The 20,923-nt window shown below is 48.9% G+C and overlaps 1 protein-coding gene across 1 annotated transcript in view; it reads right to left on the reverse strand.

Annotated features, from left to right (window-relative positions):
- Positions 1-10,366, reverse strand: part of LOC140395959 (cadherin-related family member 3-like) — an 80,317-nt gene extending 69,951 nt beyond the window's left edge. Inside the window, exon 1 of the mRNA XM_072483986.1 lies at positions 10,225-10,366. Coding sequence (XP_072340087.1) covers positions 10,225-10,294 — 70 coding nt within the window. The 5' untranslated portion in view covers positions 10,295-10,366. The remainder of the gene's footprint in view (positions 1-10,224) is intronic.
- Positions 10,367-20,923: the final 10,557 nt, after the last annotated feature.

A 20,923-nucleotide genomic window follows, 5' to 3' on the forward strand; every position in this document is an offset into this window, starting at 1 on the left:
GTTGGAAAGTTGTGTGTCCAGCTGCCATCAGGGAGGGCAACAGTCTGTGTTCCCTGGCTGTTCCTTATATTTTAGGTTCTGCTGCAGGTTCCATGGAGCAGGATTTTACCATGGACTCCGGGACCCTATTCCCAGAACACCACCTGATCTCACATCTTTAGATATTAAGGAGCAATTTAGCATGACCAATCCACCTAGCCTACGCATCTTTGGACTGTGGGAGGAAATCGAAGCACCCGGAGGAAACCCACGCAGACACGGGGAGAACGTGCAGACTCCGCACAGCCAATGAACCAAGGCCAGAAATCGACACTGGCTGTTGAGGCACAAGATTTGATAAGGTAAGTGTAAAAATAAAAATCCCAAAGCAAACCAGGCAGGCCCCTCGTCCCCCCTGCAGCTACTGCAGACAGACTTCCCCCATTAAGCTGGCAGTCTCATAATGTGGCATGTCGGGAGGGACCACTCCACTGCTGACAAAAGCCAGAAGCTCAGGACACTCATCTTTGATAGAATTTTTAATTGTTTAAATAGTTACCTCCCTCAGTTCAGTCAGCAACTTATCTGCAGTTTGTCTTGCTGCTGGGAAAGTAACCAGCATGTGTTGGGAAACCATCCCAAACCCTGCTAGGTCCCCAGCCCCTCCCCCAGCTTCTACAGTCACCACCGAGGGGCCAGAAAAATCTTACCCCATAAATCTGCCACACGCGGCAACATAGAGCTGTCGCAGTCAAACCCACCCCTACTTCACATCGCACACTCTCGGAAGCGTCCGACATGAATTCCTGACATTCTGTGCTGGATTCCTCTCCTCATGAGGCCGGAAACGCGAATCACAATCGAGCGGAGAATTGGGCGTGATGCGCAAATCGAGATTTGCACCCGGCACCGATTCCGGAGCCACGCTCCGTTCTCTACCTGGCAACAAAAACGAGGTTTGCGGCGGCGCCGGCAGCGGCATGCAAATCCGGCGTTTGCTTGAATTTAAATGTGATTAGGGGGTTGGACACTTCATTCTCCGCCCTTCCACGATGCTCCTCTCCTCCCAGGTAAAAGTCTCGCTGACGCAAATTGCTACAAGTTTTTACAAACGGGGATTGGCGCCCTGTCTGCAAATCAGGAACGGGAGGCTGAAAAAACACTGAAAATCCATTGAAAACTGTCGGGCTTGCTGTGGGGTGGCTGCCCGGGCTGGGGGCAGTAGCAGGAAGTGACTTGGTGCCATGTCTGTGGACTCTGGTTGTCCTCCTCAGGATCGGAGTGGCCTGGCTCAGACCACCATTCCTGCCGTCTGTGTTTTAAACGCACCCCTTTAGTGCCACTGACACTGTGGGGCTGCTCACTCTGCTGAGTGCGGCCTGTATCGTTTGACTGTTCAGAAGGCCTCTGGTCATCTGGGAGCCCACACAGGCCACCCCTCTGGATACCCTCGTACCCCAGCTGTGTCATCAAGGGAATGGGCGTGGCGAAGCTCAATTAGGGGCCAAAGTGGTGTTGGCACTTCTTAGAAGCGCTGTTCCATGGCAGAGGAAGCAGATGATCAGCAGAGCTTGATGTGTTAGGCAGGTAGGTTCGATGTGGACTGCACTCGATGCAGGGAAGCTAGAAACAGACGTCTAACACTGGAGAAGATCCAACACTGTTTTATTCAACGATAGAACTGATATACATATTCAGCTGTGGGTCGACACTATACTGAACTGACTGGAGACCTTGTAGTAGCCTGACCAGACTTACTAGCTACCGCATGGTGTTTGTGCTTGCTAGCTCGTGGACTCTGACTGTCTCAGTGGCTGGGTCCAGAGAGAGCAGGAAACCTGGTGCCCTCTGGCTTTATAGTGGTAGTGTCCTGTCTGGTGATTGGCTGCACTGTGTTGTGTGCTTACTGGTCATTCTGTGTGTCAATCACTGCCTGTCTGCATCTCATTATATACATGAGTGGATATTATGACATCTCCCCCTTTTCTTTAGATAAATAAATACTAAAGTGTGCGTACGTGTGTATATATATATATATATATATGCCTGACTATACACAAAAGGTGTCTAAATGTCGATATATAAATAGCAAGGTGTCGATAGTGCAGAGACATGGCAAACAAAACAATATTTACAGAGGTTAAATCGATGAAGTCACAAAATGTACAAAAGTTGTCTACAGATTCAGTCTTTGTGGTGGGCGACGAATTCTTGTCGATCGCCACAGAGGTGGATCAGGTGCAGCCTGCACGTGGATAGGCGGGATCGCTGCCATCGCGGTGGTCGCATGGGCCGGCAGGATTGCTGGTAGATCGGTGGCCTCGTGGCAGGGTATGTCCGGAGGAAGCATCGTAGGCGGCGGGGCACTTCGGTCAGGGAGCGGGTGTGGAACCACTCACAGTGCCCGTCTGTTGCGCCGTAGCAGGGAGCCATCAGCCATGCGGACAAGGAACGATCTTGGGGCCACTTGTTTGATCACGACAGCTGTGGCTGACCAGCTGCTCTCAGGCAACTGGACACAAACATGATCAGTTGGAGCCAGCTCGGGTAGATCCCTGGCATGGGCATCGTAAATGGCCTTCTGTTGGGCCGTGACTGCTGCATTTTCTGTAAGACCATGAGGTGGTCAAGGTATGGAACATGGATGTCTGGAACTGTGGTCCTCAGAATGCGATTCATGAGCATCTGCGCTGGAGACAACCCAGTGGACAGTGGGGTTGCCCTGAATGCCAGCATCGCAGGTTGAAGTCGGAGCCTGAGTCTGCAGCTTTGCACAGCAACCGCTTTACAATATGGACCCCTTCCTCGACCTTCCTGTTTGACTGCAGGTAGTGGGAACTGGAGGTTACGTGACAGAAGTTGTAGGACTGTGCAAAATCAGACCATTCCTGGCTGTAAAAGCAAGGACCGTTGTCGCTCATTACCGGGAGCAGAATCCCATGCCTGGCGAATGTTTCTTTGCGGGCTTTGATTATCGCCTTCGACGTGAGGTCAGACAGTTTCACCACTTCTGGGTAACTGGAGAAGTAGTCGACCAGGATTACGTAGTCATGCCCCTTGGCGTGGAAAAGGGCTGCACCTATTTTGGACCACGGAGAGGTCACGATCTCGTGCTGTTGCAGCGTTTCCTTGGGTTGAGCTGGTTGAAACTTCTGACAGGTAGGGCAGTTGAGGACTGTGTTGGCAATTTCCTGGCTGATGCCTGGCCAATAGACCGCCTCCCGAGCTCTGCGTTGGCATTTCTCAACCCCAAGGTGACCCTCATGGAGTTGGCCCAGCACCATAAACCGCATGCTCTGAGGAATTACGATCCTGTCGAGTTTCAGAAGGATTCCCGCCACCACCGTCAGGTCATCTTTTACGTTATAGAACTGGAGACATTGTCCCTTCTGCCAGCCATTGGTAAGGTGCTGCATCACACGCTGCAGCAGAGGATCCTTGGCCGTCTCCTCACGAATTTGGACCACCCGTTCGTCAGAGGCCGGAAGGTTGGTGGCACACAACTGCACTTGCGCTTCTACGTGCCAGATGAAGTCACTTTGTTCACACGGTGTGGTAATGGACCTGGATAGGGCATCTGCAACGATCAGCTCTTTGCCTGACGTGTAGACAAGTTCAAAGTCGTAGCGGCGTAGCTTAAGAAGAATTCACTGTAACCGAGGTGTCATGTCATTTAAATCCTTCTGGATTATATGGACGAGAGGCCTGTGGTCCGTTTCTACTGTGAATTTTGGCAGGCCGTAAACGTAGTCGTGAAACTTGACTATCCCTGTCAGGAGGCCCAGACACTCCTTCTCAATCTGAGCGTACCGTTGCTCAGTGGGCGTCATGGCCCTGGAGGCATACGCCACTGGAGACCATGTCGAGGAGTCATCTCGCTGAAGGAGCACCGCCCCTATGCCGTTCTGGCTTGTATCAGTCGATATCTTGGTTTCTTTGGTTGGGTCGAAGAACGCTAGAACCGGGGCTGTGGTGAGCTTTGCTTTCAGCTCACGCCATTCCGCTTCATGCGTGGGCAGCCACTGGAATTCCGTCGACTTCTTGACGAGATGGCAGAGGGCCATGGTGTGGGATGCCATATTGGGAATGAATTTCCCGAGGAAGTTGACCATCCCGAGGAAGCGGAGGACCGCCTTCTTGTCCTCCGGGGTCTTCATGGCATTGATCGCCGAGACCTTGTCGGCATCTGGCCGCACACCCTGCTGCGAGATGTGGTCACCCAGTAACTTAATATCCGATTGACCAAATGAGCACTTGGCCCTGTTGAGCTGGAGACCATGTTCATGAATTCTCTGGAATACCTTCTTGAGGTGAGCGATTTTTCCTGGGGCATTGTGGACCAGATAATTACGTTGTCAACGTACACTCGCACCCCCTCGATGCCCTCCATCATCTGCTCCATGATGCGGTGAAATACTTCGGAGGCAGATATGATCCCAAAAGGCATCCGGTTGTAGCAGTAGCGACCGAACGGGGTGTTGAACGTGCACAGCTTGCGACTGGATGCGTCCAGCTGTATTTGCCAAAAACCCTTGGAGGCGTCCAGCTTAGTAAAGAATTTAGCATGAGCCATCTCACTGGTCAACTCTTCACGTTTTGGTATCGGGTAATGCTCCCGCATGATGTTGCGGTTTAGATCCTTAGGGTCAATGCAAATGAAATGAAATGAAATGAAAATCCGAAGCTCCCCTGATGGCTTCTTTATGCAGACCATGGAGCTGACCCAGTCTGTTGGCTCTGTGACCTTCGATATGATGCCATGGTCTTGGAGGTCCTGTAATTGCTTCTTCAGACGATCTTTGAGGGGTGCCGTCACCGGGCGTGGTGCATGAATTACAGGGGTGGCGTTCGGTTTGAGCAGGATTTTATATTGGTATGGGAGCATGCCCATTCCATTGAATACGCTGTGGTACTGCGTGATAATGTCATCTATGTCGGCTTGCAAGTTTCCATCAGACGAGGCCTTCGCCGGTGATGATGACATGGTGTGGACTCGCTGAGCAAGGTTCAGGAGCTTGCAGGCTCGAGCACTGAGCAGGGACGCTCTGTCAGGCCTGATGATTTCAAACCGCAGTGTTGCGTTGATCGCCTTGTTGGATACCCCTAGTTGACAGGAGCCACTGGCAGCTATGGCATTGCCATTGTAGTTAAGGAGCTGGCAGGCCGGTGGAAGAATGCTTGGTCTGGTGCGGATGGTGTCGAGGTTGGAGTTTGAGATGAGGTTCACTGATGCGCCAGTGTCCAGTTTAAATCGGATGCGAGCCTTGTTAACTGTGAGGACAGCACACCACTCGTCGTCGGGATCCACACTGAGGATCGAGAGGCGTTTCGCCGTTGTGGTTGAAGGCAGCGCATGTGTAGTTATGATACCCACCCGGTGCGGGGACTTGAGGCACTCAGCATCAGGGTCTGTTGGGCTGTCGTGATCGGAATCTGGCATGCCTTGTTATATTGAGCGGACACTTCTGCGCCATAGCTGGGATTGCTGCCTGCTGAGCGGTGGAGCAGATCTGCAAAGGACTGCGTAGTGGCCAAGCTTGCCACACTGTAGACACCGGGGTCCTTTTGCCGGACATTGCCGCTTTAAATGGGCGGAGCCACAAATTGGACATGTCATGACGCCGACGTCAGCGCGTTCCGTGCGCCATCGCGCATGCGCAGTGCGGTTGGTCGACGTACGCACCTGCTCAGTTGGGTTGTCGGGCTCGTCGTCCACTCGGTCATGGTGCGCTTGCGCAGGGACCCGGGAAAAGCGCGTGAAACAGCCACTCTCCTCGATGCTCAGGCCCTGCATTTGTGCAATGGCCTGCACCCGTACCGCCTCATGGGAGGCCAGCTTTGCAGTTTCTGCCGCCCTGATGTGGCAGTAATGATTCTTAGCATGCTCATGGACAACGCACGTCTCGATAACGACAGAGAGGGTCAACTGTTTGACTTTCAGGAGCTGCTGCCGAAGGGAGTCGGAGTGGACCCCGAAAACGATCTGATCCCGGATCATGGAATCAGCCGTCGAGTCATAGTTACATGACTGCGCTAGGATGCGGAGATGGGTCACGAAGGACTGAAAAACTTCATCCTTACCCTGAAGCCTCTGCTGGAAAACGTACCGTTCAAAGCTCTCATTCACCTCAATGTCGCAGTGGCTGTCAAACTTCAGCAGGACTGTTTTGAATTTTGTTTTGGCTTCGCCGTCAGCGAACGTGAGGGAGTTGTAGATGTGGATGGCGCGGTTCCCCGCGGTGGAGAGAGATAGCGCGATCTTCCTGGCATCCGATGCTGCTTCGAGGTCGGAGGCCTCGATGTACAAGAGGAACTTTTGCTTGAAGATTTTCCAATTGGCGCCGAGGTTGCCAGAGATGCGGAGCTGCAGAGGAGGCTGGATGTTTTCCATTTCACCAGATGGCTGATTGCTGGTCAATGCTGATTCACTCAAGGTAGGTCTGTCAAGATCAGTATCACTCTGGTACCATGATGTGTTAGGCAGGTAGGTTCGATGTGGACTGCACTTGATGCAGGGTAGCTAAAAACAGACATCTAACACTGGAGAAGATCCAACACTGTTTTATTCAACGATAGAACTGATATACATATTCAGCTGTGGGTCGACACTATACTGAACTGACTGGAGACCTTGTAGTAGCCTGACCAGACTTACTAGCTACCGCATGGTGTTTGTGCTTGCTAGCTCGTGGACTCTGACTGTCTCAGTGGCTGGGTCCAGAGAGAGCAGGAAACCTGGTGCCCTCTGGCTTTATAGTGGTAGTGTCCTGTCTGGTGATTGGCTGCACTGTGTTGTGTGCTTACTGGTCATCCTGTGTGTCAATCACTGCCTGTCTGCATCTCATTATATACATGAGTGGATATTATGACAGAGCTCACCCTGCACCATGGCCTTTGGAGCCCTCCCTGGTTCTCTGTTCCTCCAGAGGCCTCACCAGTGCCCCCTACCCCTCCTGATCACCAGCTGTGTCCTCCTGGTGAGGCTGGCAACACTGACTACCTCTGCCACCATCTCCCAGGTTGAATGTGTGGCCCACACTGGGGAAGAGGGTATCCCTTCACTCCTCATTGGCATGTAGCTGTAGGTCCACGTTGGACTACCGCCCTTGAGCCATCCATCCTAGTGGCAGCAGTGAGTGTGCGGTATGTGGAGCGCTGAAAAACAGCTCCAGCTGCCAGACCCTTTAGCGCTATATACGGCCCCAAAGTTTAGAACACCCCTGGACCAGGATTTGCTCTGAATTCATGGCAGCAGAGTGTAGCCCATTTGCATGTCCTGCCTCGCCTACCGAATAGCACCACTAACACGAATCGCACTCTATTCAGTCCTGGCGGTAACACTTCGGACATGCTTCAGCAGCTTTGTCATTCCTGACTTGTTGCGGGACGAGGCCATTGAAACTCGTGAGAGACCTTTCGTGAGATTTGCAACGCTCGACATAGCTTGCGAGGTTCAATGGAATCTCATGCGGTATCGTGATCTGGATCTTGCTCTCACTGACCCGCATAATTAAATGAGCCTTTCAGCTAATTTAAATATGCATTTGTCAGATTCACCTCGACTCACCGGCCACGCCTGGAGATCCCACCAGGGTGCCATTTTGTACTAGTCCACACAAAGGTGGGCCAGGCCTAATGGGAACTGTGGGTGGTTGTCCCCCCATTGCAGATTCCCGGATGGTTGGATACAGGGCAGGGTGGCACACTGGCACTCCCCAGGCATCCAGGCACCTTGCCACTGCCAGCCTGGAACACAGGCAGTGTCACCCAGACACCCTGGCAGTGCCACTCTGGTGCCAGGGGCACTGCCAGATGCTCAGGTGCCAGGTTGGCACTGCCAGGGGTTGGGGTGCCTTGCTAAGTAGAGGGGGTGGGGAAGGGGTGATTCCCGGGTTCCTCCGCAAGGTTGGGGTGTTGAGGGGGGGTTACAAAAATGGGGCTGAAAGATGGTGGGGTTCCTAGTTGCCTTTTGAGAAAATGTTGGTGAGCTGCCTTGTTGAACTGCTGAAGTCTGTGTGGTGAAGTTACTCCCACACTGTTGGTATGTTGGAGATTCAAGATCTTGACCCTTAAGATCTGCCAATGAAGGAACGTCCATCTCTGGATGCAGTGTAACTTGGAGCGAAACTTAAGAGGTAATGGCATTCCCGTCCACCTACGACCTTTATCTTTGTTCGTGGCTTTCTAGGAAACAGTATTGAAAGTATAGAATTCCAAATACTTAAGGTGGCATGTTCATGTGGAATACCTAGCCCCGATGCACAGAATTCCAATTTGCAATGACCAGGGATTCTATTTGCAGATTTGGCAACGCTACATTCCTATTTAAGAAAGGAACATGGGCAGTTGCTGTGACAGGAGGACAAATCAATAAGTTGGGGAAGTGACCGTCGGTGAGTTTGCTTAACGATACCATGGTTACACGTGACATGGTCCTGGAGTTTCATTGCTTAATTATTTTGTAAGAAATTTCCCAGAGATTTTCAGGAAATGCTGTTTTTTAGTGTTTATTTGCTCCCTTCACCAGGAGTTAGCACGGCGACTGATAGGTAAGGCTTAGAGATTGCACTGTCGAGTGGGTAGAATGAGCACTAATATGCCTGATGGTCTTTGTAAGAGGGTCGCCTAGTGTTGAGACTGATTTACTGTTATCTCACCTTCATTGTGTAACCGTACATTTTGCCGGATTAGAACAAATTGTTCTTTACTTTTCTTCGGTGCAGCATTAGGCAGAGGACTAAATAGTTGGTTCAGTAAAATTGTCCTGGAATCTATGAATAAGATATTTATTGCCTTCGGCAATAGCTGCAATTTGGAGGTCAGACTGGACCTGGAATTGGATGCAATGTGAACTTTGAAGCAAGCTTTATGTGCGACAATTTATGTGTTCTGAATCCGTGCCAGTATGAATATTTTGCTCCAGAGGTTTGTTTATGTACCAATTGACATAGTTAGTACATATTACTGTAAACTACAGTAAAGATAACAAGACTTCCCCCCCTCCCTCTCCCTCAAACCAATCACATCGGTTGTACTCAGCCGAGAGCTTGTCCTGGCCACTGTTGGTAATTGTTACTCCTTTTAAAGTTTCTCAAGTTACCAGCTGTTTTCTGTATGAAGTATCTAGTGTATGTCCACATTGGAAGGAGGAAAGTTCTATCTACTTTGAATTTTCCTGATGAATTCCAAACACTGAGTTCAGCATGACAACATATTACACCTTTGACATCGTGAAAATGCCTCAAAGTCCTCAACAAGAATATGATCACACAAAATCTGGTCCTGAGGTACATAAAGAGATACCTGTAATACAAATCTTATTCAAAGTGGTAGGTTTTAAGGAGTGACATAAAGGAAGAGCGAGAGTTACAGGCAGAGAATTTTAGGGAGGTAATCCCAGAGTTCAGATCCTCGGCAGCTGAAGGAATGGTGACCAAAGGACGAACAATGGAAATCAAGGATGTGCAAGGAGCCAGAATTAAAGGAATGCAAAGATCTTAGTGGGGCAGGGGGTGCGGGTAGAGGGGGAGAAAATTGTAAGAGGTTCTCTGAGATAGAGAGGGGTGATGCCATGGAGGGATTTGAATACTAAATGAGAATACTAATGAGAATTTTTAAATCCAGGGCTTTGCTGTATCAGGGAGCCAACATAGGTCAGTGAGCACAGGCGTAATGCGTGAACTGGACTTGGTGTTAATGAGGATATAAGTAACAGAACTTGGATGAGCTCAGGTTTAAAGAGGATGGAAGGTGGAAGGTCGACCAAGAGGTTCAATTCCAGACATAACAAAGTATAAACAGCACATAACAAAATCACATGAAAATAAACAGACTCTGACCTGGAGAAATTAACACCTTGAAACTCAACTATATGGATCACACTTTAATTCTTTTTATAAATGAGACAATTATAAGCACACCTTTATATCATTTTATATTATTAACACTTTTTAACTAGGCAATCATTTCCTAACTTTGTTTTCCAAAATTTAGTTTAAAAAAAAATATTTAATATAGTTTGCAAAATTACATCCCTGGAAAGCAAGACACCATAATGATCCAAAGATGTAATATAACAAAGCATTATGTTACACTATTAAATATATTATTATTTAAAAAGTGACAGTGCATTACCAAATAAACGGAATTTGTTTTTGGTTAAGTGGAAGCCTTAAACATTTAAGAGAAAAGAAAATGACAGCTTTAGTTAAAAGAAGCAGCCACAGCGCTTGTAAAAGAACTTACCAGGTACTCCTCCCCCTCCGAAGAAACAGACGATAAGGAGTAACTTAAAGATATTACCAATTGTGCCCATGGTTATTATCCTTCCAGTCCCTGTTGTTCTACCTTGTGCCTGTGTTGGAGCTGGTTGCTCTGAAGCTCTGAACATGAGCAAACCAAATCATTTGTGGCTTGTGCAGATTACCGGCCAGTTTATTTGATCTGAAATGTGTAATGGGCAAAACCAATGAACCACATCACAGCATCATTGGAGAGTCGGCTCATCAAGGCCCTAGCAACTTTTCAATTTCTTTGTTTCCTTTTCATTGTCAATCACATCTTGTTTCATTCAACCATTGTTAATGCACCTGTTGTGAAAAATAAATGTGTGTTCCCTGAGAGATTATTTCACTTTTGATCCACAATGTACACAACTGTAAGGTGTGGATTGTTGCTACGAAGCCACTCTTTCTCTCCATGCCTTTTCTCACTTTATTTTAGAAATGCCCCATTCTCTTTTCCATTGTGGATTTAATTGCTGACGTGTTTCATGGTTGAAACTCAGCGCATTGAATCATTGAGGGTGTGCGCTCGCTTGGCTCCTCACACTGAATTTCCCTCTCTCGGATGTGCCATGATAAATATGTGCTGATAAACGAAGGATGTTGTGGTGGGGGACACAGCCTTACAATGGGGGATGGGGGGGGGGGGCAGTGGGGAGGCCTGGGTTGGTGAGCAGTGTTCAAAAAGCTGAGCATTTTGTCAATAGTGGAAAAATACCCCCTCCCCCATCCCTGACCCCATGAAGGCCACTGTTCAGCAATGTTCAGTTGTTCTAACGCGTGCCATTATTTGTGTGTAGCGTTGCCATGGCAATTATGGGGGTGGGGGGGGGTTAGCATGTGGTCTAATAGGTCTCTCAGCATTAAGGTCTAATACCAGTACACCCATTCATATTTGGGCAAATATTTTTGGCTGCTGCAAAACTGATGCTGGAAGATTGATGCAAGCACACTTTGGAGCATTTTCTTTCTAATTTCAGATACTTTATGGTAGATAAGGCACGTAACGTCTTGAAGATTGTTAATAATTTAGTGAGTCCTCCATGCATGTACTCATTTTCTTCACTGTCTGACCTCTTGCATTCAACCAATAATTGGGCCTTTTAACCCTCTATTCATTATTCTGAAATGCCAGGTGACATAAATCTGTTTGTCAAATTGGGTAGAAGAGAGCTATCCTCTGAAGGACATTTTACAAGCTTCTTTGATGTCTTGGGATTCTTCATACGCAGTGGACAAGGATTGAGCAATCATGAGCAATATGCCCACTATTATAGGATTCCTTGACTACTGCAAGCGAGAATCCAACACTAGTGCACGGTGTAATACGACGGCCTTAAAGAGGTTGGCTCAACGAACCACGTGACTGGCTCACAGCCAATTGCTTGGGAGCAGGCGAACCCCGGCCAATAGAGAGTTAGCGGGCCCCTGGAGCAGAACCCTGGGCAATGTGGACCCCCGAGCTGAAGTGATCCAGGGGCAGCACGGTGGCACAGTGGTTAGCACTGCTGCCCCACAGTGCCAGGGACCAGGGTTCAATTCCGGCCTTGGGAAACTGTGTTGAGTTTGCATTTTCTGTCCGTGTCTGCGTGGGTTTCCTCCTGGTGCTCCGGCTTCCTCCCACAGTCTAAATATATGCAGGGTAGGTGGACTGACCGTGCTGAATTGTCCCCTAGTGTCTAAATATGTGCAGGTTAGATGTGGTTACCGGACTAGGGCGGGGAGTAGGCCTAGGTGGAGTGTTGGTGCAGACTCGGGGGCTGAATGGCCTCCTTCTGCATTGTAGGAATTCTATTCTATGGTTATATTGTGTTCTGTGCCTGTTGCTTATGAGTTAATTGTTCATCAATAAACTACTGTTAACTACCGTATTAACTACTGGAAATCTCCAGTGTATGCATCAAGCCATCACATATGGTATTATAAAATGCAGCCTGGCGCCTCATGGAAAATATCCCTGCCTCCATGCGAAGGATTTTCTGCTCACACATACGGGGAGAGTGGGTGGAGAATTGAGCGAGAATCCCAAAAAGGCTTTTACGCTGGTGGGATTTCCACAAACGATTGTCCACCCTCCCTCCTGCCAATGATGTAACGGGAATCCCGACTCTAAAAACGTCAGGATTCCAATTTGCATCAATTTTAAAATCATTATCAGGATCTTATGCCTGATAGCTCCCCCACGTTAAATTGTCCTGTCACGTCAACTTGAGGGTGTGCCAATATGAATCACGACAGGTCCCCCACGACGTGAACCTGGTAAGCATAACCCACCAGAGGCACACAGGTGCGGACAGCCCGCAGGGGAGAGGGTCACTCCCAGACACTGTCCGGGCTCTCCCAGGGGGCACTGCCCTGGTAGTACCAGTGGACATTGCTGGGGGCAGTGCCAAGGGGGGGATGTTGAGTGGGGGGGGGAGGGGTTCCTTGGTGGGGCCAAGAGTTCTGTGAGGGAAGTGCCTGGGGAGTTGCATGCAGGTGTGGTGGTTGCATGCGGGAGTGGTGGTGGGGAGGGCTGGGGGGGGGGGGGGTTAAATTTTTATTCATCAGGATGTTATTTTACTGGTGGGGTGGGCTCAATGAGAGCCCACCCCGCCAGCATGGCCTCATGAGATCTGCCACTTTAATTTTTTTGGCAAAGTGTTCAAAAACATGGGAAAACCTGACAGCTTAGCCGGTGGGCTACCCTCTCCACTTTCCCGCACGAGATTATACTTTGCTAAAAATTATTTTTGCTTTGTACTGCCAAGAGCACTAAACTGCAAGGTATGAGCTTGAACAATTGAAAGTCAAGATTCCACAATTTAATTCATGCGACCTCACAAATTGGGTGAGTGTTTGCATTTATAACCAAACTTCAGCTTCTTTGGGGATTTAAAAAACATAAAACAATGGATAGAATTATTCAAATGGGATTCAGTCCCATGCTGTGCAATGTTCTCTTGATACGCCGGCAATGGATCACGATTCAGTCGTCTTAACAAAGAGCATCAGACTTGGACTTAAACAAAAACTATTTATTGCTAACTACTACTACTAAAGGGCTATTACAATATCTAAGATAGAAATAGTGGGAACTAATGGTCTAACACTCACTAACACTAAGAAACTACAGAGCTACCCTCAACGTGACTGCTATACTCTCCACACGAACACCTACTGCCTGACCACATAGTGCATCCGGGTCATGTGCCTGCATACTCGTGCCACCTTCTGTTCGGATGCTAATACTACAACAGTAAAACATATAACTTATAATACGCATACAGGTGATGAAGATCTATTCCTATTATATACAGATGATAGTCTACCTATCATCACAGGCTGGACAGCATTTCGCGAACTATTTCCTAAAATAGCCTTGATTCAGAATTTGACCCTTTCGTCAGGAAAGTTGCACAGTCACCCCATTATTTCAGAAAGATAAGAATGAGAAACTAAGAAATTAAAAGCTAATTAGTACAAAATCAATTCCAGGGAAGTTACTAAAACCGACTATTAGCGACTGTGCCCGTGAACGGAGAACCAGCGTGAATTTTAAAGGTAAGTAACGAACCCAGTTGAATACATTGATGTTGGCAGCACGGTGACCTAGTGGTTAGCACTGCTGCCTCACGGCACCAAGGTCCCAGATTCGATCCCGGCTCTGGGTCACTGTCCATGTGGAATTTGCACATTCTCCCAGCGTTTGCATAGGTTTTGCCCCCACAACCCAAAGATGTGCAGGGTAGGTGGATTGGCCACGCTAAATTGCCCCTTAATTGGAAACATATATTTAAAAAAAGAATACATTGATGTGATAGTTAACATGGTAGATAAGGAAGTGTCCATGGATTTTACTGGACTTTTGATAAGGTTCCACATGAAAGAATACTTACAAAAATGTGATAATAATGGAATTGGAGGCATTCAAGTGATTTGCAGAGGGAGTACAGTTTGGATGTAGGAGACAGAGAGTAGGAATAATGGGCTGGTACTCAAATGTTATTGATGGTGTCCCTCAGTAATTTGTACAGAGGTCACAGCTTTTCACTATGTTTATAAATAACATAAATGAAGGAATAGAGGGCTATATATCTAATTTTGTCATAACATGAGTTCTCTGCCAAAGTAAATAGTGTAGGTGGATGCAAAAAGTTGCAAAAGGATATTGACAGATTAAATGAGTAGGCAAAACTGTGGCAAACAGAGCTCTGCATGAGGAACTGAAGATTGACAAGTGATTCTGGGGCTAAAGGGTTACACTGAGAACAGATTGCATGGATTAAACATGTATCTTCTTTAATGTAGATGATTAAAGAGTAATCCAATTGAAGTCTTTAAGATAATTATGTGATTTGGTAGGCTGCAAGGAAGCTATTTCCTTTCGCAAGAGTGTCCAGAACAATGGGGCATAACCTTAAAATTGGTGTTAGGTCATTCAGGAATGATAGGCAGAGTTTTCCATTTTTTTCACTGAGTGCGATGGCAGACGGGTTCCATGATGCTTTTCCTGAAATGGCAGGAAATCGCGCTTGATTTCACGCTTCGATGATCATTAATTATGCACAGGCGAGTATCTCTGAATCACTTGGCAGGTCAGGTCTGATTCGTCCAGACCATTGTTACCTCACAGGGTCGAAGGTCGAAGCACCATATTTAAACACTACCCGAGCGCACACTTTTCACTCTCTCCAACCTAGCTGCCTCCAGGAGATGTTTAGAGATCACCGGCAACCAGAGAAAGAAGACTTCTGCCCTAACACCCTCAAAGCCTTGATCAGAGGAGCATGGCAGGTTAGGGGTGTGCTTTATCCCAGGGATAGCTCCAGTCTCATCTCTCTGGCTTGGGAGGCCGTAGCAGAAGAGATCAGTGCAGCTCATCACCCCACCCACAACGCCATCCGGTACAGGATGAGTACGAATGATCCCGCTCCCTGCCAATGTAAGTCATCCTTCAACTCCCTCTGAAACTCTCACCGTGACATCATATACTCAGAGGGTTACTCTCTTCAGGGGTCTCACACAGCCATTAGTGGGGAGACATATCACCACAGATGGTCTGACGGATAGTTTTACATTACCACCATTTCATCTCTCATCCTGTTCACATTCCATCTTCTGCCTCTTCTGGGAGGGGCTCAGTACACACACACACTGGGGTTCCATCCCTTCTCATCACTTTTCTTTGTCTTCATCCAGCCAAGCTGGCCCACAACAGATGAGGAGGATCCCAGACCGGGCAGGGACAGCCGACATCTTCCCCTCATCCAGTTCGCAGAGAATGCTGGGGAGGACAGGGAACTCTACTGTCAGGAAGGGGAGATGATGAACCTAGTGCAGATGACATCTCCATGAGTTCACCACCTCCATACATTCACAGTGAGTTGCATGCAATCTGCTCAACCAAAATTCCCTTCCCTGTCTTATAGGTATCAGCAGATCTAGGCAGATGAGGAGGGCCAAGATAAGCCTTGTAATGTTCTTGTCAGATGGCCTGTTTCACACTACAAGAACACTTGTAGCTAAAGCTATATACGATCTATTAACATTAACTATGGGTCAAATATGTACAACATATGAATAATAGTATGAACATGCACAAGCAATCTCTCTCCCAGTCCCCTAGTCAGTCTGAGGTCAACTGACTCTAACATTGACTTATAAACTAATGAGACTCCTAGTGGTCAGTCGGTGAATTACAACACAACCATGATATCACTGCAAGCCTCAGCTCGCAGACCACTAGAAGGAGGAGTCTGAGGAAGCCACCGAGGAAAAACCTTCACTGCATTCACCCACTCCCTCCACCAAAGCAGAGACACACATCTCAGGGGTCATAGTTTAGATTAGGCTTGGGATTACCTTCTGGAGAACACCTCACTGACACGTCCCCGCAGCAGTCGGAGGCAGGCACAGCCCAGGTCTTCAGCAGTCAAAAGGCTGCTGGGGACCAGTCACCCGCTGAGTCTGAGTCAGATGGTGAATCTTTGCAAACGGTCGTAAACATAGTCCTGGAGATTCAACAACTGGTGGCAGTACATCAGACATAGATCCAGCAGTCACTCAGCAGACTAGAGCGATAGATGGAGCAGTCCATCTGTCTCCTGTCTGAGGCTGTGACACCAACATGCCAGGGCCTCGAGGTTACAATGGGTAAGTTGATGACCACCGTTGAGATTGGTCCAGCAGGTTCATCTGGATTTGCACTCAGCACTGGAATTAAGGACCACACACACTGGTGGGCACGATCAGGGTCTAGGTTACATGGGGTCAAAGCACCTTGACCAAGGCATCAAGGTGTTTCTTCTCAAGGAATCAGGAAGGGGCCCTCGGGCACCCACAGGAGGATGAACATTACCCAGCGGCCTCCACTCAGGACACTTCAAGGGGGTCCAGTTGCTCCGATTCCCCTCTGCTTGTCAACCCATCCACTCCAACGTCTCAGGCATCTGCCCTTGAGCAGGAGAACCTGGCCTCAGGCCATCAGAGGGTATCCACCAAGGTCATCACAGAGAGCAGGACATAGCAGTCAGCAGGCTACCTTCACCTCTGCTGAGCATGTTGAAGCTGCACCCAGGCATACTGGTAAGGTTAGGAAATTAAGAAACATTGAAATCACTTTTGATTGAAATCACAGGTGTGGAACCACTGTAAATAGAATCATAGAATGCCTACATTGCAGAAGGAGGCCATCTGGCCCATCGGGTCTGCACAGACCCTTCGGAAAACTATCCTACCCAGGCGCAATCCCCTGCCCTATCCCTGCAACCCCACCCTAAGGGGCAATTTATCATGGCCAATCCACCTAACCTGCATGTCTTTGGACTGTGGGAGGAAGAATGTGGCAGATGTGATAAGCAGAGCTTGGACCAAGTGCAGGCATGGCATTATCTCACTCATCTGCAAATAGGAGAGTCATCTTCGAAGACCTTTTATCTAGCGATCGCCCCCATGGTCTGGGTCTATCCTGCTGATCCTCATGTTCTTTCTGGAAATCTTCTGCACCCTGGACCTCTTCCTGAAGTTGCACGCAGTGTTGCTTGTCCCTTCGTCCCCATCTCTATTGTATTAGAACTCTCAAAAAGGCAGCATTGAGCTCGGGATCTGTAACTGCTTCATCCTCTCTGAAATAATGTATTGAATAGATTAATGTATAATAGTTGAAAATCATGAAGGTCACAATCATGAACCAATAGTAAATGTAATGTTCGGGCAGCATGGTGGCGCAGTGGGTTAGCTCTGCTGCCTCACAGCGTTGAGGTCCCAGGTTCGATCCCGGCTCTGGGTTACTGTCCGTGTGGAGTTTGCACATTCTCCCCGTGTTTGCGTGGGTTTCACCCCCACAGTCCAAAGATGTGCACATCAGGTGGATTGGCCACACTAAATTGCCCCTTAATTGGAAAAAATGAATTGGGTACTCTGAATTTATTTTTTTTAAAGTAAATGTAATGTTCTATAGTATCTTCTGCCCGACGAGCCTGGTTGCCGATGCAGTCTTATATCTGAGGTGCTAACAGGTACATCGAGGTGACCGAGATGCCATTGCCGAGGTTTAATATCTGAATCCACAGAGGTTGAAGAAGGTTTGAATGACATGCATGACCTGACCTAGCTCAGAGCTCCAATCTCTGATCTGACGTACTTATTAACAATGAGTTGCTCATGATGAATGACTGGATTTCCTCTGGTCCATTATGAACGTCAATTCCAGAAAGCTCATTGAAATCTTTTATTGATGGGATGCCAGCTAAGCAGCACCTGTGCCTGCTCAATGTATTGCCAGAATTCCCAAATTTCACATTCCTCTGATGTTAAGCCAGTGACATTTCCCAGTTACAGTGTGGCAAAAGACATGGTCCAATGTTTTGTGAGGGTCACGAAGAATCCAGCACGAGTTTCAAGGATACAAATAAATAACATTTATTTACAATAACATATATACACACAACAGCAGCAACCTCACTTGCTGCTTACTCCTTCCTGCTGGTTCCAAACTGGCCAGCTTTATTTATACAGGGAGTCTGCTAATGATTTCTCCGCCCCCCTCATTGGGGAAGCTCATACTCCCACAGGATTGTGGGATTATCATTAGTCCCCAGCCAATGGTAAGCAGGCAGGTTATAACATCCCTCCCCCCCTCCCCCAAGTCCAAGGAATCCACCGAGGACCCTGGCGAAGGAGGACGTCGGACTAGTTTTGCCTCAGGCCGGACACCATTTGCACGAGGCGCTGGATCAGGGGCGTGTAACGAGACGGAGACTGGCGTAACGGTTGTACATCCACGACCCGTGGGCCCGAGGATTCCCCCTCTGATGCGTCCGGTGTCTCCATCTCGGAGTCAGAGTCTGCTGCCTCCGTCGTCTCGGCGTCTCTATCTCGACGCGGTTCTGTAACGGTCCTACGCAGGCTTTGAGTGAGGCACCAGTGGAAGATTGTGAGGACTACTTTCCATTGTCTCTTGTTTCTGCGGCTGTAGAAATGAGCTCCGGGGGCGGGGAATCTTTGGAAGGGATAGTCTTCTGGACCAAATGTGGTCTACACGTTTGCGCTGGAGACGACCCTGGGCTTGCACCTGGTAAGATATAGGGCCCGTTTGGTGAAAGATTATGCCAGGGACCCACTGGGCACCACCAGCAAAATTGCGAACGAACACTGGGTCACCGGACGCAAACTGCCGAATCGGCCGATGCCAAGAAAATCCCTGTCCCTGCTGTTCTTGTGTGCGGCGTACTTTTGCGCCAATGTCCGGGAAAACCATGCTAAGGTGGGTGCGAAGTCTCTGGCCCATTAGGAGTTCTGCGGGAGCTACTCCAGTCACCGCATGGGGGGGGTGGTCCTGTACGTAAACAAAAAGCGAGCCAGTCTCGTGTCCATTGATCCAGAAGACTGCTTCTTTGCACTGCACTGTGCGCTCCGCCAACCCAATTGAAGTCGGGTGGTAAGGGGCAGTGCGGATATGGTGTATGCCGTTCATCTTCATGGACCTCGGAAACTCCTCACTCGTGAATGGAGTGCCGTTATCCGTGACCAGCACCTCGGGGAGGCCATGCGTACTAAAAGACAAACGCATCTTCTCAATTGTTGCGCAGGACGTTGTGCCTAGCATCTTATGCACCTCTAGCCATTTAGACTGGGCGTCGATTAATAAAAGGAACATGGATCCTTGAAAAGGGCCGGTGAAATCCGCACGCAAGCGCACCCAAGGCTGCCCTGGCCATTCCCAGTGATGTAGGGGTGCGGCCGGCGGAAGCTTCTGATGCTCCTGACAAATGGAGCAGTTTTGGGCCACCTTCTCAATGTCGGCGTCGAGGCCTGGCCACCAATCATAACTCCGGGCCAACATTTTCATTTTGGTCGCACCTGGATGCCCATTGTGCAAGTCTTAGTGTCAGCTCCTGTCCTTTTTCCGGGACAATCACATGTGTCCCCCACAAGAGGATGCCGCCTTCCACCCTGAATTCTGACAGCTTGGAGGAAAATGCCCGCAACTCGCCTGGGAGCTGTCTATGCTGCCCACCATACAGGACTATGTGCGAACCTTGGACAGGACTGGCTCCGTCTGCGTCCACTCACGGATCTGTGATGCCGTGACAGGCAAGGTGTCCATAAAATTTAGGGTTGCAACCACCTCACCGGTCGTGGGGGTCGATATGGGGCCGGTCGATAAAGGCAATCGGCTTAGTGCATCGGCATTCGCTATCTGCGTACCTGGTTTGTGCTCCAGAGAATACTCGTATGCAGCGAGCAACAAAACCCAGTGCTGGATCCGTGCGGAAGCAATGGGCGGTATTGGCTTATCCTCTCTGAAAAGTCCCAGCAGAGGCTTATGATCAGTCACGATAGTGAAGTGGCGACCATACACGTACTGGTGGAAGCGTTTCACCGCAAAGACCACTGCCAGGTCCTCCTTCTCGATCTGCGCATACTTTTTTTCCGCTGCAGTCAATGTACGGGAGGCGAAAGCTATCGGCTGCTCGGCCCCGTTCTCCATCTTGTGGGACAGGACGGACCCAATACCATACGGGGATGCATCACATGTGACGAGCAAAGGCTTTCCAGGATCATAGTGGGTTAGTAACCCAGACGACGACAATTGTTGTTTTACCCGCCGGAAAGCGGTTTCTTGCGGCTGACCCCAAACCCAGGTATAGTTTTTCTTTAGCAGAAGATGCAACGGGGCCAGCGTAGTTGCCAGATTGGAGAGGAACTTCCCATTATAATTTACGAGGCCGAGAAAGGAACGAAGATGCGAAGTGTCAGTCGGGACGGGGGCCAGTTGAATCGCGCGCGCCTTCTCTGCGATGGGGTGCAAACCTTCGTGGTCGACCCGATAACCCAGGTAGACTACTTCCTTCGCCTGAAAGATGTACTTTGTGCGAAATAAATGGACTCCAGCCTCCGAAAAGGGTCTAAGGACAGCCTCCAGATTTTCCAAATGTTCCTGCTCCGACGTCCCTGTGATCAAAACGTCATCTAAGTAGACAGCGACACGCGGTAAACCTCTCAAAATGCCGTCCATAACGCATTGAAAAATAGCGCAGGCAGTGGATACTACAAAGGGCAATCGTGCATATTCATACAGGCCCCGGTGTGTATTAATCGTTACATATGGTCGGGAGGCAGGGTCCAGCTCCAACTGTAGGTAGGCGTGACTCATATCTAATTTTGTGAACGAGAGT

Source organism: Scyliorhinus torazame, chromosome 19 (genome assembly GCF_047496885.1).
Source record: "Scyliorhinus torazame isolate Kashiwa2021f chromosome 19, sScyTor2.1, whole genome shotgun sequence".
Lineage (NCBI taxonomy): Eukaryota > Metazoa > Chordata > Chondrichthyes > Carcharhiniformes > Scyliorhinidae > Scyliorhinus > Scyliorhinus torazame.